The 23,711-nt window shown below is 60.3% G+C and overlaps 1 protein-coding gene across 11 annotated transcripts in view; it reads right to left on the bottom strand.

The window, feature by feature from the left end:
* CUX1 (cut like homeobox 1) overlaps positions 1 to 23,711 on the bottom strand; it is a 209,315-nt gene that overhangs the window by 27,643 nt on the left and 157,961 nt on the right. For 2 of the 11 annotated variants that reach the window (XM_055136481.1, XM_055136475.1), the window contains exons 12-20: positions 20,241 to 20,299; positions 18,978 to 19,026; positions 18,212 to 18,308; positions 16,746 to 17,417; positions 15,569 to 15,634; positions 14,137 to 14,274; positions 12,224 to 13,053; positions 10,012 to 10,177; positions 9,666 to 9,722 (exon numbers count right to left, since the gene is read on the bottom strand). In XM_055136481.1, coding sequence (XP_054992456.1) covers positions 9,666 to 9,722; positions 10,012 to 10,177; positions 12,224 to 13,053; positions 14,137 to 14,274; positions 15,569 to 15,634; positions 16,746 to 17,417; positions 18,212 to 18,308; positions 18,978 to 19,026; positions 20,241 to 20,299 — 2,134 coding nt within the window. The remainder of the gene's footprint in view (positions 1 to 9,665; positions 9,723 to 10,011; positions 10,178 to 12,223; positions 13,054 to 14,136; positions 14,275 to 15,568; positions 15,635 to 16,745; positions 17,418 to 18,211; positions 18,309 to 18,977; positions 19,027 to 20,240; positions 20,300 to 23,711) is intronic. The other 9 variants (XM_055136482.1, XM_055136477.1, XM_055136485.1 and 6 more) reach the window with 6 other exon arrangements.

Raw genomic sequence — 23,711 nt, 5'->3', positions numbered from 1 at the left:
ACCACAGAAAATCGACCTTTACGTGAAGAGTGAGCACCTCCTTAACTCCTCCACCCTGCGAGCAGCGTTACCCGCTTTGAAAAAAGACGGTCTAGATAAAACAGTTTTTTAAAAAAGTTGAAACCATTTTTACCAAGGTCCCAGGATTTGCGATACTAGCTGCGTGTTAGCTGTGTGTTTCGCACATCCATTGTTCCCACACGGCGCCTGTCCCCAGAGAGCTGCTTTCCCTACCAGTGTCCCAAGGGCCCCTCCCCTGTGAGCTCAGTTCTAGATACAAAACTACCATGAATGAGGCCCCCCCATTTTATTTTGCTTTTTGGGCCACACCTGGCAATGCACAGGGGTTACTCCTGGCTCTGCACTCAGGAATTACACCTGTCGGTGCTCAGGGGACCATATGGGATGCTGGGAATCGAACCCGGGTTGGCCGAGTGCAAGGCAAATGCCCTACTCGCTGGGCTATTGTTCCAGCCTGAACGGGGCCCTCAACTTCCTGTGTGAGGCAGTGAAAATCCACCAGCGGGAAGACGGGTTCCATGCAGGTGAGGGGGGGAGCAGGAAACCCGGGAAGCCAGTGCTAAGTGTGACCTGTTGGGCTCTTCAGGGCCAAGTGGTCCCTGGGCCAATCTGTGCTGGGTCCACAGCTTTAGAAATGACCCGGATGCACTCACTATTCTAAGCCAGGGTGACCCCGTGATGAGGCCCGCAGGGAAGTGCCCCGAGGCCTGCTGGGGTCTGGACACAGGGAGTGTCCTGCAAGGCGCTCCCCCCCCATTTGCAGAAGCCCCCAGGGGTCACTGGCCCTGTTCTGCAGTGGGTGATCCCTGCTGCCCGCCCCCACCCCCTGTCAGCAGCACCCCAAGAACCACGGTCTCTCTTGGGGTAACTAAAGAGGTTGCTGGCCTGACCCACAAAGGAAAACAAACATCTGGCTCAGTGTCGGGGGCAGGTGGCGAGGTGGCTCGGGCCGGGGTGGTCACGGGGCATTTGAGATGCTAACTCTCGCAGGACAGCTCTCCGCGAACACTCCCCGACTATCCAGGAATAGCACTGGGGGCCCAGGAGATCACTGAGTTGCATTGGGGCCCATGAGGGGGGGGGGTCTCACACGCATTGCACACAAGAGGGTGGACACGCCCAGGATTCACGTCGAGGAGGATGGAGTCCCCAGCACTAGGACAGTCCAGAGACCCACAACAAGCAGGATCTCAGCTAAATGAGCTGCGCTCCCACCCACAAGCCCGGCCCCCGGCCCTACCCGCCCTACTTTCTAGAACACAGAAACATGTCCTAGCCTTGGAAAATTGAGTTAGAATCCCCTATTGGCTGCTGAAAGATGTAAAAGAGACAGATGCAAACGGCAGAAATGGTCCGTATAAATCTTGAAGGCAATATGGAACCTACAAATCGGATTTCTTCTCCCTGCTCACCTCGAGGTCATCAGACAACTGGAAATAAAACCCAGCAAATGTTATTTTTGGCATCGGGCGCGGCGAAAGAATTGTACTGTAAATTTGCCCTGATTCAACCATGCGAGGGCTCGATCCGGCAGCTCATCCATCTTGCTCACTGCAGACTGTCAGGGACCGCACGAATTCCCCGCATGATAAACTGATTCCTCCCCGGTCCGTGTCCTTTAACCCACAGCAAGGTCATGCTCATGGCTGCCTGGAGGGGACAGGCTTGAAGCCGCTGGCCTGGGCCTCTGGGCACCAGAACAGAGCGTCCCTCTGGCGTTCTCGGGAGCTCAGAAAGTGTATTTTTGGCAAGAAGCAGTTGAGATGCACCCAAGGCTCTTGCCACATGTTACCCGGGTCCCTCTGTGCTCCTGACCATGTCACATAGAAGCATCTGCCCCTCCCCAGATCGGAGCCCTGCTGGGACTGTCCATGCGGGTGGGGGGCCCCGCCTGCCTCTCCCCTCTGAGTCTGGGTCCAAAATGTCAGGGGCCACTGCAATCTGAGAAATTTTCCTTAAGACATGATTTATTCACGGGCAGACACATGCATGCACGGTGTCATGGTGTCTAGCTGACAGGAAGCTCACGGGGGCCCCCATAGACCCACGAGTCATGCTGGGGTGGGACAGTGATTCTCCCAGAGCCTGGTTCTGGGAAGGCCACAGCCCGCGTGGCAGGGCGAGCACAGCAGAGCAGAGGCCCCCGTGGGCTCCCCTGGGTCCCCGGGAGGGGAGGGTGCTCGTGCCGCCCAGCTGCCTCGCCGTTTCAGCAGAGTAAGAAAGGGAAACAGACAGTCACTGGAGTGTGGGAGGCACCCCGCAGCTCTTGGAGCACTGTGGGCCGGGCACCCAGATCCAAATCCCGGGGCTGTGATGGGGAGCGGGCTGCAGGGACGGGTTTTGCGCTTTTCTGTGGCAAGGCCCTGGCGGTGCCTGGCAGCGGCTGTTAGTGAGATGCAGGGAGAAGAGCTGGTGGCTCCGGCCCCTCTGAAATACACGAGGCGTTCAGGAACCATAAAAGGACGATGAAAAAATACTAGCTTCCAAAAACAGCAGGGAAACAACAGCTGCTGCTAAGTTTTCAATAGAAGCCAATTGCAAACGCACTCACTCCCGCCACAAAATTTCCGGGGACAAATCTCTCTATCTCTTTCCCTCTCTCATCCACTGTTTACATTTCCATACCCAGCCCTCGATCTGCAGTAATAACAGCCCAAATTCCATTTAGTGTTCATTTGAGCAGTCGGGATAAAGTCATTTCTTATTATCTCCCCACTGGGTAAAAAACAGCTTGAAGGTAGGAAGTCAGCGAGCATTTTCACCAAAAAGTAATTATTGTAAGTGACATTTTTACTGCTGGCATGCCATAAGGCGAGCTGTGTGCTCAAAGGACAAGTTGCTGAAACAAAATGACAGGGTACTCTGTGACATTCTGACAAGAACCCAAACATTATTTAACTGGCGGCGGGACTCACGCACCACGACGCGGCGAACATAATGGGCCGAGTTGAGGCTCGGGCCGGTGCCAGCCAGGAAATTCCAGGGGACTCTGAGGACGGACACGGGCGGGAAGGTGAGAAGGGCCGCCAGAGGGGCGAGGGGTGTGCGGAGCCGGGGAGCACATGCCCATGTGAGGTGCAGGGAAGAGGCCGCAAAGCCACCCCAGAAGGTTCTAGATCAGTGGGCACCATTGCCGGAGGCGAAGCTGATGCTTTTGAAGCTACATGGGGTAGGGAGCTAGGTGTGGAGGAGAGAAGGGCTGTGTAGACAGGACACAGGACTCCCAGCCTGCTGGCTATTTCCTTCACAGCCCCTTGGGCCCATGGGGACCCCTGACCCTATGATCTCCCGGCTTCTAACCACTCCAGGAGGAAGATGGGTGCTGGGATCCTGCCTGCCTTGGTGTCACATCTCTGAAAATCTCTCCTCCATTGCATAGGGGCCTGGGCAGGCTGGGCGAGCCCGAGGTGAGCTGGGACAGCTGCGTCCAGCACACACTGAGCCACCTAGCTGCCACCCCTGGGCACCCTTACTCTCTGCCCAGGCAGGGAGCAGCAAAGGAATCGAAGTGCTTACCCAGCAACCAGCCTCCTACCCGCCCGAATCTGACATGCAGCGGGGCTCGCCTGCCCTCGGCGGGTCTGGAGGGTGGGGTCCGGCGGTCACACACTTCAGGGCCCAGAACGAGTGCACCCTGGCTTATCTGAGGCCCTGAGGTCCCCCCAGTCACAGCATTAAGAGAAGGGCCCCCCAATAGAAGAAGAAAGGGTGGGACCCTACCCGGGTGCAGGGCCAGCGTGGGGGGCGCGACTTTGCAGGCCGTTCCAGCTGCATGAGGAGGGCTGCAGGGGGGAGGAGCGGGGGTGGAGAAGACAGGAGGGGTTCCTGGTCTCTCCTGATGGCGGTGCCAAGGATTGAACCCAGGGCCCGCTCCCGGCCCAGTGTGCTGCCACCCAGATAGCCATGCCAGGGATGCCACCCGGGCAGTGTCAGTTGGATGGAGGCCGAGGTGCTTGGTGTGAGGTTTGGACCCGCGTCCCAGCACAGGTGAAGCAAGCGACCCTTCCTTGCCAGGCTGGTCCCCATCTTATTCTTTGGGCACTGTTTCTCAGCGCCCCAGGAAGCGGACTCGTCAAGAGCAGAGTTTGGGGGCCTGAAAAGTGAACAAATCCCCTGAAATTTCAATTCAACTCTGGTGACAGCTGGGGCCTGGCAAGGTGGCAGAGGTGAGCGGTTGACAGCGGGCCCTCACTGAAAGGTCTGGAGTGTGCCTGTCGACAGCTTCCCTCCAGGTTCTGTGGCTCTGTGCTGACTTAGAAACAACACTCCCAAATTCCCTCCAGTAACCTTCTCGCCGACCCAGCTGTATGCGTGCGTGCTTCCCTGCGCGGCTCTGCGCATTAGCAGAAAATGTATGTCATACACACAGCCTAAACATACATTACGGAGATAGGGAGAAACAAACCCTCTGGTTAAATTGCTTTGCTGTAATCACAGATTAATCACCGAGTGAGCGAGCGCCCTCCGTGCCTGCATCCTTCTGCACCGAGTTCTCTGCTGGCTCTGGGCAGAGTGGCTTGTCCCAAGGCCCGTTTGCTGTCCAAGAACAACTCTCCCGGGCCTGTGGCTGGAGCCGATTCACATGATCCTCAGGCCTCCACAGAGCTCCGGGGAGGCTGTGGATGCGGATTTGCTTCTTTTCTGAGGTTCGGGGCTCAGAGACACGCCAGGCACATGGAGGCCCCGCGAGGAGTCCCTGGCACTGTCCCCAGAGCAGCTGCCCCCCCTCCGCTGTAGGCAACCTGGTGTGCAGCGAGGTCTAGCAGGGCCGCAACAGAATGTTCCTGAAGGAACCCTCGGCTGACTGCAGCTGGGGATCATGCGGGTGTGGGGGAGGGGGGTCTTCCCAGCCTTCCCAAGCAAGATACAGGTGAGCCAGTGACTGCCCACCCCCGGGCCCAGGGCCGCATGGAGCGGAACCGAGTGACAGTTCCGTTGCTGCAGAAGGTATCGGGAAAGCTATTAAGGTCCATTATTGGACGCATCCCCCTAATCTCTCCACACTGCTTTACTTAATTTGTGATGAAATTGTTGAGAAAGGGTACTTAATGTAGGACAGTCAGTAAAAGTAATTTATCATCTTCCCGCTTCAGTGCCCGCGTTATCAAAGAGCTCATTTTCCGCATTCATCATGCAATCAGCCTATTATTTGCATATTAATCAGGCAGTGGACCGTGACAGGGCTGCGTCGGCGCCAAGCGCACGCATCTCAGGAGAAACACTCGTAATTATCATACATCAGTGTTATGATGTGGTAATTGATTACAACATCTTCCTGCCGCCCCTGGGGAGCCCCACCAAGACCCCAGTGCCAGGCGCTTCCTCCCCCGTCCTCGGGCCGCTGCCGTCTGCACTGGGATTCCCATGGGCGGGGCTGCCCATGTAGGTGGCCAGTTCTGTTTTTATCTTTGGGCCGCACCCAGCAGAGCTCAGGGGTTACTCCTGACTCCATGCTCAGGGATCACTCCTGACAGTGCTTGGGGGACTCTGTGGGGTGCCGGGAATCGAACCCAGGTTGGCTGCATGCCAGGCGAGAGCCCTACCCACTGTACTCTTGCTCTGGACCCTTGCAGCCGTCTTTACACCCCATGTCTCAAAGCAATGGGCCCCAAACGGCCAGCCGTAGGGAGGACACGCCCCCATCTCTGGGCAGCCCCCTTTGGCTTCAGGGGAGCTGCTGTGGCTTTCGAGAAAGTTCCCTCGCTAGTGAGAAGCTGAGATGTCAGATCCTCCTAATTGCAGAGTTGGTACAGGGGTGGCGCCTGTGGTGGTTCTATTTAGGTGCTAAATGACAGGCTGATTCTGGCCCTGCTGGAGAAGGACAAACCGACACCTGCCAATTCAGACACAGGCTATATTTAGGGCAGGGGAAGACCCTAAATCATGAGGAGGCTGATGGGACCCACCCAAAGGAGCGAGAGACAGTGAGATAGGGAACACAAGCCCCTTGGGCACCAGGGCAGGCTCTGTAAGTGGGAAGTTCGCGTTTGATCCCCAGCACTGAATGGTCCCTGTTATGCTGGGAGCACTTGGGTACTACTGGGTAGAACCCTAAAATAAAAAAGATACCCCCAACAACCATTACTACCCTGCACGCCCCCAGACAGAGCTGGGCTGTAAGAGCTGCTGCCTTTTCTCCAGGGTCCCCCATCTCCCAGGAGAGTGGAGGGATGGGGGATGGCCTCAGGGGGGTTCAGGTCACCAGCCACCACGTTCCCTCCTCAGGTCCAGAGGGAAGGAGCTGCCTCTGGGCCGGACAGACAACCTGCTTTCTGTCCTCGTAACACGAGGTCTGCCTCTGCTCTGTGTTTGGGGTACTGATACCACACCAGGATGGAGCGAGGGATCACTGCTGTTTCCGAGGCTGACCTGACTCTCAGAGGTGGCCTTTGCTGTCTGTCCACTTAAAGCCTGGACACGACTGTATTCCTTGCTCTGCCCTGTGGCCTTGATTTCCCGTGCAGCCCCCTCTGGTGCTGAACCCGCAGGCCTCGGGCATCTCTTCCTCTTCTGCTGATGGGGAGACGCCGCTTCACCTCCTGGGTTTTTGCAGGAGGTGATATGGGGACACTGGCTCCCTTTTCTGGACAGGCACCTAGAGACGACACGTCTGGGAGCTCCTGCACGGATCCTGTCCCCCTGCAGGGTGCTCGGAGGTTTCTGCTTCTCTGTCCTCTGGAAGTAGCCACCAAAAGCTGAGCTCGGGTCCCCACTGGCTGATGGGACTCATGCTTGCCTCTTGGGCCAAAGGCCCAATGTGCTATGTCAACTGGAGGTCTACAGGGATGGGACATAGGAAAGTGGGCGTCTGATTTGAGGTGTTTCAGGGGGAGGGGACACAGAGTCACCCATGGAGCCCCATGCATGTTGGTGTTGGGTCACAGGCTGGCCCCACGTGGCCAAGACCCCCTCTGGAAGTGGCAGTGGCCAGGTCACCTGGGTGGCAGGCAGGCATTTCCGACTGGACAACTGAGGTCATGTATGGTGTGGGGTCCCCGGGGCCCCCCAGCTACCCCTGGCAAGGTGTGGCTCTGCCCGGGAAGCTCCTGCCAGCGTCCTACTAGCCTTTGCTGTTAGAAATCAACTTTTCAAGGTGATTTTAAGTTTAAGGTCCAGGTTCAAGAGTGAACTCTGGGCTACTGAAATCCGAGTGCTCTAAGAAGGGACCGAATTCTTGGCTGACTGGCCCCGCAAAGGCTTTGATCCAGCCAACATGCAGGGCAAGAGCAACATACCGTGCAGGCCCAACAGGGCCCCTCCCCTGGGGCTGGACACCCGAGTAGAGCGGACAAGTGGTGGCACAGCCCCCTCCCCCCCATCTACCACCAGCCCAACCAGGACAGAAGCCCAAGGATGTCCTTCTGTCTTCGAACAACCACTTCCGGGGCAGTGGCTGCGGGGAGATGACCCGTCTGGTCACGCCTGGGAACCTGCTCCTCCCCCCCTGCTGTCCCTGCAGCGAAACTGGGTTTCCTGCGACATGGAGATGGGGTGTAAGAGAGCAAATGTAGAAGGCGCGTGGCGTGGGGCTCTAGCCTCTCCCCACTGTACCCACCTGCCCACATCCCTGCCAGGGGCCCGAGTACATGCCCACACCCGCTCACGGACCTCAGCGAAGATCCCAGCGCTCACATCGTCTGCCGTAGGGGAGAGGTGCTAAGGGCACAGCGCCGGGCAGAGGGGATGGGCAGGGGTCCCCAGAAGGCAGTCTACTCCGGCCCCAGCAACGTGAGCCCCGCCTCTCCATGGCACCTTGTCACCATGGTAATGGAGCACAGAGGCCGGCGCTAGGACACACCACTGGTCGGAACAGACCGTTTTCACTGACGGGCTGAGGCTGGGCTGAGGGGACAGTGGCTGAGTGCCCCTTAATCCCTCCACACTTGGGAAGCAGCTAAGTCAGGCGCCAGCCCGCTGGGCAGCCTGGGCTCTCAGCTGCCGAGCACTGAAGACAATTCAGGAGTCGCTGCTTCTACCATCCTGCAACCATCTGGTCTACCAGGCTGAGCTGCCTTGGGCAGAAACCTGGCAGAGGCCCCCCGGAGATGGAGGGTCCTGGGGCCCCTTGGGAGGATTCTGCGGTGGCCACAGTGAAAAGAGAAACTCAGAGCCCTGAGGAAGGTCCTAGACAGTCTTTCTTCCTGCTTAGGAGAGAGCACTATGAGCACTTCCCCAGAGCCCTCGGATGCCCCCTCTGTGCTCACTCGGCCTAAGCTCTAACCTCAGTTTCACACTGGGATGCAGTTCCTCTCCGTGGATCCATGCCTTGAAAGGGTAATGCCAACAGTCAAGAGACTCCAGCCGAGGGAGCGACGCCCACACTCTTGCTCCAGTGGGATCAGGCTTTTGTTCTGACAAGCACCTACTAGTGTTCCCTGACGCACAGAAGCATCTCTGCTTAGCGACCCGATACTCAGAATAAACTATGTCTGCCAGTCACCATAAGCTGGATTCAGTGAGAGGCCTTCCTGCAGCTGACCTCGGAGGACGGGTGCGTGAGCTTCCGGGAAACCTGCATTGACCTCCTGACCCCAGGGGCAGCGTGAGAACAGCCCCCAGGACCTTGCAGGGCCAAGATGTCACTTCCTCTACGAAGCTGAGGCCACCCCCTGTCTCGAATTGCAGCACCCTGAGGGTTTACGTCTATTTTATAAAGTGGTTTGGTATTGTTTCGTGTTCTCATGGGAACCCTACGCTTCCTAAGTTGGGCAAGTGGCTATTCTAGAACGTTCCAGCACAGTGGCAATGACCTGCTACAGTAACAAGGAAAAAACTTTCCTTCTGTTTGGGCTTGTTCGGACACTGGAGGGATCTTGGCATCAATCACACGCGAGCTGGAACCGTGGTGATTTCCTGTTTTATTTAGGAACAAGGGGTTTGGATCAAAAACGTTTGTCATATTCTGCCAAGTCCAGCTCATTCTGACAGGGCAGCAAATGCTCGGGGTGCAGGAAAGGATGCCAACTTTCAGGGTGGGGGGGGGGCCCGGATTTTTCACTCATACTGCACAGCACAAACAACGGCACCCCTGATTTCCCTCCCCAGAGGTGGTCAGGTGGTGAGTGGGGGGTCAGGCGCCCCCAGGCGCTGGCTGAGGACGCGGCCAGGCCATGCCGAAATGTCGAGGGGGCCACCCGCCCTTCCTGCTGGACACGACACCCGTCACATGGAGATTTCCCCAGAAGCACAGCTGCCGAGAAGCCTGCCTGGGCGGCGTCTGTGCCGGGGCGTGGGTGGGGGGAGGGTCTGCACCCCCCTCCAGCTGTTCCCCCCCCCAACTCCCGCAGGCAGCAGGCCCCACGCGCCTCAGGGCTTTGTCTGTTAGTCAATGCATCAATGGGAAATGGATTCTCATCAACGCGGTTATCAAAACAAAGACCAGAGCGGAAAGGATGGGTACTGGCCGGGAGCAGGTGGGTGCCCCCCGTCTGGGGCCACCTCTGGCTTCCAGAGGGTCCTGTCCCCCTCCTCCGCCCCTTCAGTGGGGGGCAGTGGGTGCTGGACTGCAGCCCCAGCAGGAACCAGGCCCACAAGGCCCCCAGCGGCCCCAGTGTCACTTGTTCACCTCTGTGAGTCCAGAACAGCCCCGGGGGCCCCTTCAAGTGTCCCGGCTTCAGAGCCCGCGAAGCCCGGGGGGCACGTACCTGAGCTCACGCAGCCCTGGTGCAGCGGGTCCTGGAGTGACGGCACAGAGTGGAGGACTGTGGAGAGAGGGGGGACGGTCACAGGACGGTCTCACGGGAGGGGGCGCAAACGGGGATCAAAAAAAAATAGCGCAGGGCCTCACTTCTGAGGCGGGCCAGAGAGGCCCTTAGGGGAGCCAGTGAGGTGCTGGGGGCTGGGCAGGAGGGCCCCCCGATACCCTGATTTCACTCCCTGACTCTACTTATGTCCATCAGCCCTTAAATGGAAGCTCATATTCTGCGGCCTATAAACCCAGCAGCCTCTCGCCCCTGCCTGGGGTGGTGGCCCCCGGGGGGCTGCCCTTACCTGGTCCTTGCTGCTGCCCCTGCACGGGCAGGACGCCCTGGCCCAGCTCGCCGTTGAGCCAGAGCTGCATCCGGATGAAGGGCTCTCGACCTTTCTGCGTCAGCTTGCTCCACGGCTTTGGCCGGGACAGCATGTCGCTGACGCTGCCCTGGGACAGGCCCAGCACCTGCAGGGGCGACAGACACACGGCTGAGTGCTGGCCCTCGCGGGCCCATGGGCTTTGGGGGCGCACATGCCCGCACACTGGTGAGTGGGGGGTGCTGCCCAGGGAGGCTGGCAGCGGCGGCTGCCACCAGGCGGGGGGCTGGGCTGGGCAAAGGGAGGGTGCTTGCCCCCGGCCTTCCCCCTGCCAAGGTCATGAGGATGAAGCACCCCCATGCCTCTGTCTTGGCCATGTGGCCGGGAAGGGCGAAGGGGCTGGGGTCCCGGACCCTGGGCCAGGCCCAGGGGCACCGCCACATCCTGCCTGGTGCCGGGGGGCCCAGAGGTGAGCGGGGCAGCCAGGCTGGGAGTGAAATGCGCCGCAGACGGCCGCCACGGTGCCGGCACACGCCGCGCTGCTGCTCGCATATGGCCATGCATATGTATGGGCAGACACCCCACCCGGGACGCAGATGCAGCCCCGAGATATTTAGGGGCTGCAGCCCAGCACTCTTTTGAAAAGTTCTCAAGTTCCAGAATAAACTGCACTCACGGGCCAAACAAGTTCAACACTATTAAGTCTCCGCTAAATTTAAGGCATGAGCACAAATGTCTATTTAAATGTTCTCAAATGGTATTTTTACAACACGGGGCTAGAAATTTCAAGGGACTTGAAACGTTCACCCTTGTCTCGACGTCCCCTGGCCCTCTGGGCAGAAGCAGGCCATGGGAGTCATATGTGAAAAGGGCAGGTGTGGGGCACTGGGAGGCGCGGTGGCTTGGGGTCTGCCCCGGGGTAAACTCGGGGGTGCTGCTGTGCCCTGGGGGACACTCAAGGGGTCACTATACCCTGGGGGATACGCAGGGGTACCACTGTGCCCTGAGGGGATTCAGGGGTATCACTATGGGGGATACGGGGTCCATTATTCTCTGGGGGATAGTCAGGGGGTCACTATGCCCTGGGGGGTAGTCAGGGGGTCACTATGCCCTGGGGGATAGTCAGGGGGGGTCACTATTCTCTGGGGGATAGTCAGGGGGATCACTATTCTCTGGGGGATAGTCAGGGGGGTCACTATGCCCTGGGGGGATAGTCAAGGGGGTCACTATGCCCTGGGGGGATAGTCAAGGGGGTCACTATGCCCTGGGGGGATAGTCAAGGGGGTCACTATGCCCTGGGGGGATAGTGGGGGGGTCACTATGCCCTGGGGGATACTCAGGGGGTCACTATGCTTTGGGGGATACTGGGGGGGGTCACTATGCCCTGGGGGGATACTCAGGGGGTATTACTATGTCCTGGGGGATATTCAGGGGCATCACTGTGCCCTGGGGGTATACTCAGGGATATCATTGTGCCCCCAGGGGGGACTCAGGGTTCTCAGTGCTGAGGGGTCTCAGTGGCTGTCCCGTGCCTGGCAGCTCAGTCCTTCACTCAGACACCAGCGCCAGGCTGTGCTTCGTGTTCGCAGCCTGGTAAAGCCGAAGCTGCCTGGCCTCTGAGGGGACAGCGCCCAAGCATCTGGAGGATGAGACAGGACAAGCCGCCTCTGAGGTGGGGGGTGGGGCACACTCAGGGGTGCTGCGGTGTCCTGGGGTCAGATTGCTGTCAAATATTTTATTTTTTTTGGAGGGCACACCAGGAATGCTCAGGGCTGACTCAGGGATCTGTGCTCAAGGATCACTCCTGGCATTGCTCGGGGGATACCGTGTGGTGCTGGGGACCAAACATGAGTCAGCCGCGTGCAAGGCCAGCACCCTCCCTGCTCTGCTGTCTCTGGCCCCTCAAGGGTCTGTCCCGCTGCAGGCTGGTGGTCTCCCTGTACCCACATACCACCATCTTGGGGGGCCAGAATAGCCTGGTGAGGCGCCTCAGGGCTCCGCTGGGCAGGGGGCAGGACACAAGCTCATTTCTCTGGGCTCTGACACCCCCCCCCCCCCCCGCCCAAGCCCACCCTGTTACAGGGGAACCGGGAGGTCCTCAGGGCTTCGGGCGTGGCAAGGGAAGCTGCGTCCAGGCAGTGACAAAGCCGAGCCCTGGGCAGGAGGGACACTCCGAGGGGGCACCTGGCCTCACCTTCTCCCCGAAGATGCGCTGGCAGATGCCGTTCTTGGCCAGCTTCTCCTTCACCTGCCGCGTGAGCTCGATGGTGTCCACCTCCTGGTACATGTACACCTCGTACTGCTCCGGGGTCAGCGGGGGCACGGCGGGCTTGGCGGGCTTGGCCAGGGGCACGATCGGGGAGGAAGGCAGGGGGCTGTTCTGGGGCGTGTCGCTGCGGCTGGCTCCGGTGACGCTCAGCTCCGAGCTCTGGGAGTAGGGCGACTCGGCGCTGGGCCACTCCTTCCAGTACTCGGAGGACGAGGGTCCCTGCAGTGGGCCGCGCTCCGCCCGCGCCGCGCCGCCGCCCTTCTCCTTCCCGCCGCCCGCCTCGTCGCCTTTGGGCTCGTCGGGCGCCGCGGTGGCCTTCCTGTCGGCGGGGACGCTGCTCCACCAGTGCTCCTTCCACGCGCCGCTGCGGCCCAGCTCGTTCTTCACGTGCCGCAGGACGCCCTGCGCCGCCTCGGCCGCTCCCTGCAGGTCCAGCCCGGGTGCGTCCTGGGCCTCCTTCTTGAGGGCCGGGGGGGTGGGCAGAGCGGCAGCGCTGGCCTCGGGGGCAGAGGGCGGCTTCTTCAGGGAGATGGCGAGGGGCGAGTAGCTGGGTACGGACGCCAGGGGCGTGGCGGACAGTAACTTGGGCGTCAGGATGGTGATGTCACTCTGGGCCAGGGGCGTTGGCTTTAAGGCGGGGTCCAGGGCGGCCTGCTGGGCCTCCATCTCCCGGCGGGCCTGCTGCAGGATGGAGCGGATGGCGTCGTCCGAGGTGCCGCTGCTGGCTGCCGAGGACGATGGCGGGGCTGGCTCTGCTGCGCGGACAGGACAGTGGTGAGAGGGGCCTGCGGACGGACGTCCTGCTCTCAGCCCCCGCCACTCCCTCTCTGCCCAACTCCCACCCAGCTGCCCTCGGAGGATCCTCGCTGCTGTCCCCCGATTACGGGGCCAGTCACAGACATGCCTGTGACACTGTGGGCTTAAATATCTCCCCCCCCTCCCATAATGTCTTTATTTCATGGGGGTACTCTACTCTAAGCCTGCAGGGCGGGGTGGTCGCATCAGGTCCCAGCCCTCTGTGGCTCCTCCCCCACCGCTGTCAATCTTCCGTCTTGCGTGCTGGATTCCAAACTCTCAGCAGTTCTGACTCGGGAAAAGTCAGTTTATGTCACGGGCCGCAGTGCAAGGTCAGCGGGCTCCGTGCGTGCTGGTGAGGGGCTCAGCTGGGCGCTGGAGGCAGGGAAGGGGGCTTCAATGTGGCCAACAGAATGAGGTCTGGGCTGGGGCATTCAGCTCTGGGGGCTGGCGCACACACTTGGTGGGGACAGGGCGCTAAGCTGACCCTGGCACCCCTGGGCCCCCAAGTGGACCGCTGGGCCAATCATCACAGGACCTGAGCACGGAACCCTCAGCTCTGCAGCCATCAGGCTGAGAACCTCCAGGTCTGGCCCCAGGGCCCTGACACTGATAGGATCTGTGATGGAGGGTCCCTGGGCATCAGTTTCCTGCCACAGGTCTGAACTGAGCCTATGAGGCCCCTCTGTACCTGAGGCTGACCCAGGGAGAGCTGAGATAGTGGGGGTTCAGAGGGACCGCCCACCGGTCAGGCAGTACTGACCCGGGAAACTGAGCTCAGAATTAATTTCGTGTGTGTGTGTGTGTGTGTGTGTGTGTGTGTGTGTGTGTGTGTGTATGTGCGTGCGCGCTTGCGCTTTGAGCAAGTGTGACAGTATCTGAGACTCTCAGCCCGAGTTGGGGAGGATCGTGTCAGAAGACTTGAAATGTCCCTACATGGGGCACGAGGCCTCACACACGTGAAGCCACAGGCTCGATCCCTGGCCCCCCAATCCTTCCCAAAGAGAGACTGCTGCACCCTGAGAGCTTCCCCCTGCACTCACCCCGATGCCTGGCAGTGCCTAAAGGGGGGTCCGTACCGGTTTTCTGGACCTGCAGCTCCCTTTTGGCCTGCTCCAGGATCGACTTGATAGCTTCGTCGGAGCCAGTCTCGGCCGCTCGGATCCGGGTGGTGATGCTCCCTGCAGGGAGAAACCACGTCCATGAGGCACACCTGCCCCGGACCAGCCCTCAGTGTGGTTCGGGGGATCATTCTGGTCACTTGCTCCTGAGGTGGGGGCGGGGGCTGCTGGTGATGGTGAGCAGGCAGGCGCGGCCTCTGACTGCCTGAACCTGCAGGCACTGGGAGCCCTGAGCAGGGAGGGCCGTTAGTGAAGGGTCTGGCCTGAGCACTGGAGCACGAGTGCTCACATTTCCCCAAGCTGGGCTTCACCCACTGGGGCGGGGTGGGGCAGGGCAGCCATCTCATGCAGTATTAGGGAAAAAAAATAATGAAGACATAAAGGCAAATGTTCTCCTCAGGTTTTTTGCTTTGGTTTTTGGGCCACACCTGGTGATGCCTAGGAAGGAGTCACTCCTGGCGGGGCTCAGGGTACTGTAAGGGATGCCGGGGGTCGAACCCAGGTCAGCCATGTGCAAGACAAGCGCCCTACCCACTGTACTATCTCTCTGGCCTGCTCCTGGGTTACTTAAAAGCACCTCCGTCAAGTGCTTTGGCGTGGGGACTGTGATCAAGGTCCTGTCCGATTCTTTGCGGCCGGGAACCGCAGCAGGGAGTGGGGTTGCCAGAGCTACGATCGCATACTCTTGTCTACGAACCCAGAGATGCTACAGACATCCCGACACGCCAGGATGGTCACTTGGCAGTGCTCTGCCAGCAGCCACACACCCAGCAGCTGTGACTGAGGCTCCTGCCACTCCAGGGGGTGGCCCCAGGCCTTTCTGGGAAGCCACCCACGTGTTAATTGCTCTCAGCCTTACTGAACATAAACCGCCATGTGAAACCACTGAAGACCACCAGGCAGAGCCCCTTTGCTGGGGCAGCCCCCAAGGGATGCCGAGGTGCTGGCCGGCCCCGAGGGGCCCAGAGACCCTTACACGCACGGCACAAAGTGTCCACATGGGACACCTTTGGCCCCGTTCAGACTTGCAGCAGTATCTCACTGGACTCGGTCACTGGTTTTGTCTCAGAGCCAGTGGGGGCCATTAACCCTTCCACCTGCCTCTGCGAGAGTCGAGAGGAAGTGGAACTTGGGTCTGCGGGGGCTGGCGGGGGGCGCTCTGTAGAGCAGAGGCAGCTCAGGAGGGAGGGGCCGTGCGAATTTGAACCCGTGCTTTGTTTTATACTTACTAGCTGTTTTTCCATCAGGGTCCAGGCCAGAAATCACACTGCACAGTTTTGACCCCAGATACACAGCTAAGGACATGCTGCTCCCTAGGTCCCTAACTGCGAAACCGCACCTGCCTGCGACATACCTTCAGCCCCATTTCTTCGTTTCGGTGCTTCCTGAAATAGTCTGTTCAGGCTCTGGCCTGGATTCTCTGTTGAAAAACAAGTGCGGTAAGAACAAAACAATCAGGGGGACAGGGACGCTGACGAGATGGGCTTTGTGACAGGAAATCTGAGCCGCCTGGCGCTACAGAAAGGGTGCGGGACTTCCCCCTGAGATTCAGAGGCTGCTGCAGCCTTGGGGAGCCCCGCTCCGCTGCCCAGGGGGACTGCCCGGGGCTGAGGAGTGGCCAGCGGCCTCCACAGCCCGAGGGTCAGCCAGGGGAGGCCTGCTGCCCAGCGAGATCGCCCACCAGCCCCCCGGGACAAAGCTGGCATTAATCACCCAGAGACAGTCCATTTCCATTGCAGCTAGCAGCGCCCTAAAAGGCTCCGTGTTCTCGTGCAAACTGACCCTGCTCGGAACAATTCCCTTCTCTGTTGGTTCGGCGGCTGAATTTCAGGATGTCTCCAACGTGGCTGATAAGGCTCCCTCCCTCCCGCCCGCCCGCTCGCTTGCTCTCTTGTCGATTTATCAGAATGAGCCCCTCGTGTCACAGAGGGAAGGGGATCCTCTCGTCCAGGGCTGGGACTGCCCTGCCTGCCCATCTGTCCATGGTCGGTGCGGGTGGAGGAGGGGCCTGGATTTAACTTTCCTGCGCCTGGCCCAAGGCAGGCCGGTGGTGCCCCATACTCAAAGAATCGCTACAGAATGTAAAGGGGGCGGTGGTGGTGGGGGGAGGTGGGGAGAACAGGGCCACCCTGTTCTGTACAGAGGGCAAGAACACACAAAGGCTCTCTCCCAGGAACCAGCAGTATGGGGGGCTAGCGGCGCGGAACAACCGGGTCCACACGCCCACTGAAATCCCAAGGCCAGGTGGCAGGGGTGAGGTGGGTGGGGGCTGGGAGGCCAAATCTCCCAAGGCTAACCACGCTGGCCCTGGGGTTGTGGAAATGGCAGAAGCCCAGAGCGCGCTTGCGGGTGGATGCGACGCTCTGTGCCAGCATGTGCCCGCGCCCTCCAGCACGCGCACATGGGCACGCAACTGCACACACCGGCACGCGCCCACGCCCTTCAGCACACGCACACTGGCATGCGCCTGGACTGCCAGCACACATGGGCACGCACCCTCCAGCACGCGCACGCACACTGGCGACTCTCACCTCTCTGTCTGCCTTGGATGCTGCGCAGTGCTAGGATGTTCTGCTCGTCAGAGAGGAACTGCTTCATCTTGTGGAAAGGCTCCTTGCCGCGCACTGTCAGCTTGTTCCAGGGCTTGGGGCGGGCCAGAATCTCGCTCACAGAGCCCTGGGACAATCCCAGGACATAGTGTCCGAAAATGCGCTGTCCGATATTGTGCTTGATCAACTGCTCTTTCACCTGCCGGGCGATTTCGGCTGTGTCCATCTCCTCGCCCTCGGACACGCTCCCAGCACTCTCTGACTGGCTGGGAGACGGGGCCAGGCCATTGACATCCGGGCTCTGTTGTAACGGGCTTTGGGAAGAGATGGAGTTTGTGCTGTATGGACCTGTTGAAAAAATCATGCTTGTGCTTCCTGCTTCCTGCATGGCCTTGGAGTAGAAGGACTGCATGAGCTGTCGTTGGAGGAGAGAGTTTAGTGCAAATTTTCCCGTAGAAGCCAGGGGTAGGCTGGGGCTTGCCAGGGATGTGCTGAAAAAGTCTTGCGTTAACCCCGCTGGTGAGAACTGGTGTGTACCATTAGTATTGGAAGCCTGCTCCCCCGGGTTGCGGGGCAACTGAGAAGGAGGGGAGGCCGGCATGGGTCCAGGGCGCCGACTGTCAGGCTGGTCTTTCCCTTTTCTCCTGGCTGACCCTACAAGGAAGGGCAAACATAATGCATTACGGGGGATTCAAAAGGAAAAAAAAAACCAAGATCAAAATGCCAAGTTTGCCCCACAAAAGGGAAAAAGAAAAACAAAAAGTGCAAGTTTTACAAGGGCCAATGAGGTGTGTTGGTTGGTTTTCATTCAATCGAATCTTTTTTTTTTTTTAAACAGCCAAACGAGGCCCCCCGAAACAGCAACATGCATTTCATGTTTGCGCCTTTCTTGTACGTTGCAGCCTGGAGAGTCCCCTTGACATCGATTCAAACCCCTAAGGTGACAGGAGCCGGCAGCACACACAGTAACGAGTCCACAGGTCGCGCTCTGACCAGGAGCGGCCCACTCTGCCCCGCGGGTTCCGCTCGCGGTGCGGGCCGGGTGGGCACGGCGGCCGCTCGGCGGAAGCGCGCGCACGGTAAGGAGACACCAACGGAGCCGGAGACGCGAGGACGTGGTTACCCCAGCCGGACGGAAGCGGGGCGTGGCGCACCCCAGGACGACCTGACCAACAGCAGCCCCCGCAGAGCCCCGAGGGGCAGGACCCACATGACCCCAAGACACACGAGCCCCCGGCGCGCCCCGACCTCCGCACACACAAGGCGCTCGGCCCACTACGCACACTGCTCGTCGCGACCGCGACCTGGACGGCGGGCACCAGGGGGTAGGCGGGAGGGTCCAGCACGCGCTGGCGCAGGCCTGTCGCGGCCCCACCGCTCCGGCATGCACCGGCCCAGACTCACGGTTCGCGGCTCCTGTCGCCCGGCACGCGCCCCTGTCAACCTACCGCTCAGGTCGCTGTTGGAGATGCGGAGCGCGGCGTTCTCGGACTGCAGCGAGCGGTTCTTCTCCAGGAGCAGCACCTCCAGGGGCTTGGACGAGTCCTGCGGGGCGTGGGCGGGGCAGGGCTCAGCCAGGGCCTCACCCCACAAGGGCTGAACCCCGACTTTCTGAAAGCACTCCACCCCCGGGGAGTAGGCCGGGCCCCCAAGTACCCCCGCCCCAAACCAGCCTCCTCTGGCTTACGGGGCGGTTGGAGAGTCACCCGCAGGGGACTCTGTGTGGCATGTCACCCTATGACCTGCGTGCTAATGGGCCCAAGCACTCTCCTCTCCACCCCCAGCACAGCCACATGTGTGCTTTCTTTTTTTTCAGTTTTGGGTCACACCCGGCAATGCTCAAGGGACCATATGGGATGCTGGGACTCAGAACCCGGGTCAGCTGCGTGCAAGGCAAACGCCCTCCCCGCTGTGCTATCGCGCCAGCCCCACATGTGTGCTTCTTGATGGATCTGTGTGTCTATGTGATTATTTGGGGGTCTGGACCACAACCGGTGGTACTCAGGGCTGACTCCTGGCTCTGTGCTCAGGAATCTCTCCTGGCGGGGCTGGGGGAACTGCATGGGGTTTGGGGGATGGAGCCTGGCGGGCAGTGTGCCAGGTATGAAAGGTCACTTGCTCTAACTCCGCTGGCCGCCTGTGGGGAGAGGTGCGGGGAGGGGTCTCGGGAATATGGGGTTTAGGAGTGCGTGGGGAGGAGCGGGCGCCCCGTACCTGGGACCCAGCGCCCTCGGCCGGGGAGAACTCCATGGACTTGAGGATGCTGCGGAGAGAAGGACGGGCGGTCACTTCCATGGCCAGCCGGGGGGCAGAGGGGCCTGCTGCTCCGATGACTTCCCCCGAAGCTGGACCACTGTCTCTAGAAGGTTCCGTGAGCAGTGAGGCCAGCCACGGTTTCTCACCCGGTGTGTGCACAGGGTCTGTGCGGGGGCCGAGAGTGGAGGGGCTGCTGGCGCCACCTCGCCTGCCCCTACCCACTAGGCGCCAGGCAGACAGAAGCGGCCCCCTGCCCAGGCTGGCAGGCGGTGGTTCTCCTGCAGCCGCCAGCTTCACCTCTTCTCTCTAGGACCCTACGGAGGGTGGGGGGCAGGGCGGGGTCCCCTCCCAGGACAGCCGTGGGGTGTGACGGCCATTCTCACCAGCCCTGGCCCTGGAGCTCGGATGTGCGTGCTGTGACCCATGGCCCTGGTGGTCCTGGGGAGCCCCCTCACCCCCCCCCCCAACAGACGCAGCAGGAACGTAATATTGCTGGGTGGCCTCGTCTATGGGAGCATCTGCCAGAGGACCGTGGCAGCACCTGACGCTCGTCTGGGCTTCCTGGAGCTGCGGGGCTGCCCCGTGCCAGTCATCGCGCCCCCTCCGGTGGCTACATGTCCTTCAGGATGGCGAGTCAAGGCCCAACGGAAGCTGTGCTTCCCACCCAATCCTGAGACACACGGGGCAGAACAGCTGCCCTCAGGCCAGACCCCAGCTGTGGGGGGCTGTGGGGGAATGCGGGGGGCACAGAGGCCCTGGGGTGTGCTTTCTGGGGGATGGATGGGGTCCAGAAGTTGTGCTTCTGGGGCTGTGAACGTGGAGGTGAGGGCTGGCTCCTGGGAAGAGGGGTGGGCGGCAGGGCCCGTGAGGGTGCTTGGGAGGGCACACAGTGCCCCTGAGAGCAGGCGGGCAGCTGGGCCGGTGGCAGCAGGAGTGGTCCTGGGGTCCACGGCGGGTGAGACAGACGCCCATGTCCTACCGACTGCAGAGGGGCAGGGCTCGGGGGGAGGGACCGGGAGGCGAGGGGGCTGGCGGCAGGAGGGGTCCTTGGCACTGGGAAAAGGGTGAGCGGAGGGTTGGGGGCCGCTGCCTGGTGGCACCCCGCAGCCCCAGCTCACGCCCTTCCCCGGCCCCAGGCAGGCAGGGGGGTGTGGCCTGGCCATCTCAGAAGCGGCCTGGGTGTGGGGGAAGGCGAGCCTAGCCCAGCGCGGCCTCACTCACTTCAGTTCCTTCTTCACTTCCTCGTAGTCCGCCTGCCCTTTCAGTTTTTCTTCCAGTTGCTGGAAGCAGAGAGAAGTTTGTTAGGGAGTGCGTGTGAGACGGGCCCGAGGCCCCCGGAAAGTCCTGCGTGGTGGCTGGCTTTGGGAGGTGACAGCGGAATGGGTGCCTTGGTGAGAGTATGGCCTCGAGGGGCCCTGACAGAGCAGCTCTCGGGCCGGACACTATCAACCTACTTCCCTGCCCAATAGCCGGTGGTTGGCACCCGAGTGCCACCAGTCCAGGGCAGATGACGTCATGGCCCTTTCTCCGAGCTGGGTCCAGAGCTGAACCCACACTCACCCCCACAGCAGCCAACAGCCTGAGAGCAAGGAGACCTGGGTGTGGGGAACGCCAGCAAGAGGGGTCAGCCTCTTCGAGGGCTCTGCCCACTGAGCTGCCTGCCCCTGTTGCTAAGCTGTTGTATCTAGAAAGAGCCCCTGTGCCCCACATGGGGTGGGGGGGTCTGGTGGGAGCTGGCGGAGCTGCTGGCCAGGGGCTTCTCTGGGGCACAGTTCTCTGAGCATGTCTGCAGCCTGAGGGCTCCCGGCCGCGCCTGGCACCACACGTCCACCTCCTGGACCTCAGTGGCCTCCCAGTCTGCCCGGGACCCCGCTGTCCTGGGACCCCTGCACGGGGAGCCGCTGGTGCCTGCAGCCTCTGGGACTTCCTGGTTTGTGTGGTTTGGGTTTGGACCACGCTGAGGTGGTCCCAGGGGGCTGCTCCTGACACCAAACGTGGGGCCATACAGCACCTAGGATTGAACCAGTGTTTGAGGGCAGCATGGGGACACTGGGGAGCCCAAGACCACGTGTGTTCAGAGAGCAGGAGGAAGGCGAGAACCATCAGAACGCGCTGGAGACCACGTCTGCCACTCAGCCTGGCACCTTTGGACACATAAGTTTCAGCCAGTGAAGAAAGGGGCGCGGGAGTAGTGACCCTGAAGGGCCTGGCTGCAGGGGCTGTCCCCTGCCTGGCTGGGCACAGCCCAGTGGCCTGGGTTTGGGGTGACAGCCTGCAGCGGCTGTCAGGGCGGGCTGTAGGTTCGAGCCCCAACACAGCAGGTGAACTGCTGGGATTCTCTCTCTGAGCGTGTAAATTTCTGGCTGGGCTGAGTACTAAGGAAAGGGAGCGGAAGATGCAAAGTGTCTTCTGGGGGGCTGCAGCCAGCAGCTCAGGGGTGCTGGGGATTGAACCTGGGTCAGCTGTACTATCTCTCCTGGCCCGAAGATACATATGCAAGTTAGGGATGGGCTGGAGCTTGGTGAAGTGTGTTTGTGGGTGCGCAGTTCTGGCTCCCCTCCCTGGCCCCACAAAAACAGAAAACCGGACAGAAGGTACCATACCCACCCCATCATAGCCCAGGCTTCTGGGAGCACGTGTGCCAACAAATGTAGCAGAGGCCCAGGCGGGACCAACTTCCAGGCACAGCCAAGCATCAAGGCGGTCAACCTGGGGCCAGGGAGGGGCCATGCAATGCGTCCACCGGCCAAGCTGTGGGTAGCACTGTCTGAAGGCCAAGAGGGGGGCCAGGAGTCAGATGTCCCCTGCTGTCCTCATGTGGCCTCTGGACTGGAGCGTGGAACTGGTGGCACCCTGGGGATCCAGCACTGGGCAGCAGGCACCCTACCCCCACCCGCTGGGGAGCACGAGGACTGCGTGTTGGGGACAGGCTGCTCACAGAGAAGCTCGTCTCCATGATGACGCTCTGTGGCCTAAGACTGGCGGTGGGGCAGCTGCACTGGTGAGACCCGGGACGGTCCACTACGAGTGACCGATGCTCAAGGTCTCGGTCAGGGTCTGATCAGGCGGGAAGGCGCAGTTTCCGTCACGAGTCTGTCTTGAGGCCCACTGGAAGGTTCCAGGCTGTGCCACTGTACTCAGACTGCCGGGGGCTCGCTTATGGTGACTTGGCCTTAAAGGCTGCGCCCACACAGTGGCTGCCGACACGTGAGCTCATCTGAAAACGCAGAGCTGGGCTGGGGGCGAGTTTGGGGCTGCAGAAGGCCAATCTACCCGCTCCCCATAACAGGAGCACGTGCCCAGGGACAAAGGGCCCCCCTGGCCAGTTCAGACTGCTCAGCCTCTGCCCACCTGCAACCCCTGGCAGGGACTGTTCCCTCCCCAGAGGGCAGGGAGAGTGGCAGCTGGAAGTGGCTCCAGAGGCGGGTGCTGCTGGGGAGGCCCTGGGGACAGGCGTCACCTGCCGGCAAACACGGTCTCATTCATAAACCAGCTCCCTAGCAGCTCTATGGCTGCGTGGCTCAGGTTTGAGACTATAAATTACACACATTAGGAAAAAAAAAATAGAGCCCCAGGAAGGTATCATTCAATTAACCTTATTCCGTTGGGTTGGAGGGGCCGCTCTCGTGAGCGGGGGGCTGTGCCTTCTGCGTGCAGGGTGGGTGGTGAGGAAATCTCTCCTGGCGACAAGGGGGTTACGATGATTAAAATCTGAGAAGTCTTGTTACTAGGGGATATGTTTTGATTATTAGATCAGATGAAGATAAGGGAGCAATAATTTTGGAAGAAGTATGGCCGAATTGTTTCATTAACTGTGGAGCATTAAAGAATTCCCCCAAGATAGGGATAAAGAACATTAATTTGTGAAGCTGCGTTTTTCTTTTCTTTCTTTTTTTTTTTTTTTTGTTTTGGGGCAGGCAAACACTAGAGCTGGGATGGATTTAGCAGAAACTGCTCCATAATGAGACATGTAAAGCCCGGAGCCGCCCTCTGCCTCACGCACGCACACTCCTCGGCCCACGGTCACACAGTGCCTGTCCCCGGGATGAGGGAGGGGAAGGCAAATTAGCTGTGGGGTAGCCGTGACGGAGACGGCTACAACATGTGGGATCAGATCTGATCTAGAGACTGAGAAAACGGGGCGGGCCCTTGGTCTTCAAAGACACACCAGGTGGAATTCTTGGTTCTGGGTTAGAAACACGATTACATTGGGGGAACACATTCCTCCCTCCCTTTGTTTTTGGGCCACACCTGGTAGTGCTCACGGCTCACTCCTGGCTCGGCACTCAGGAACGACACCTAGTGAAGCTCGGGGAACCCTATGGGATGCCGGGAACTTGGACCCAGGCTGAGTGCACGCAGGGCCAGCATCTGCTCTGCTGTGCTATCACTCCGGCCCTGGAGGAAACCCCTTTTTACAGAGTTGAAACTGCCCAAGCTGTGTTCTAGACTGAAGCTGGGAGCCCAGCTCTCCTGACAGCCTCCTGAACTCAGCTCCACGTGCTCGCGGGGCCTCCGGGGCTCAGGTGACAGAGGTTCTGTCTCCAGTCATGCAGTAGGACACCTCCGTGGCATCCCATGTGGTTCTGGGGTGTGGGAATCGGGGTTGCAGGATGACAGTTTGATCCCAAAGCAGCTGGGGAGGACATAAGGGAAACGACTCTGGGCTCTGAACCAGGGGCACGAATCTTG

This window comes from Sorex araneus, chromosome 4, assembly GCF_027595985.1.
Source record: "Sorex araneus isolate mSorAra2 chromosome 4, mSorAra2.pri, whole genome shotgun sequence".
NCBI lineage: Eukaryota > Metazoa > Chordata > Mammalia > Eulipotyphla > Soricidae > Sorex > Sorex araneus.
The sequence above is the reverse complement of the archived record's forward strand: the minus strand, read 5'-3'. Positions and strand labels throughout refer to the sequence as shown.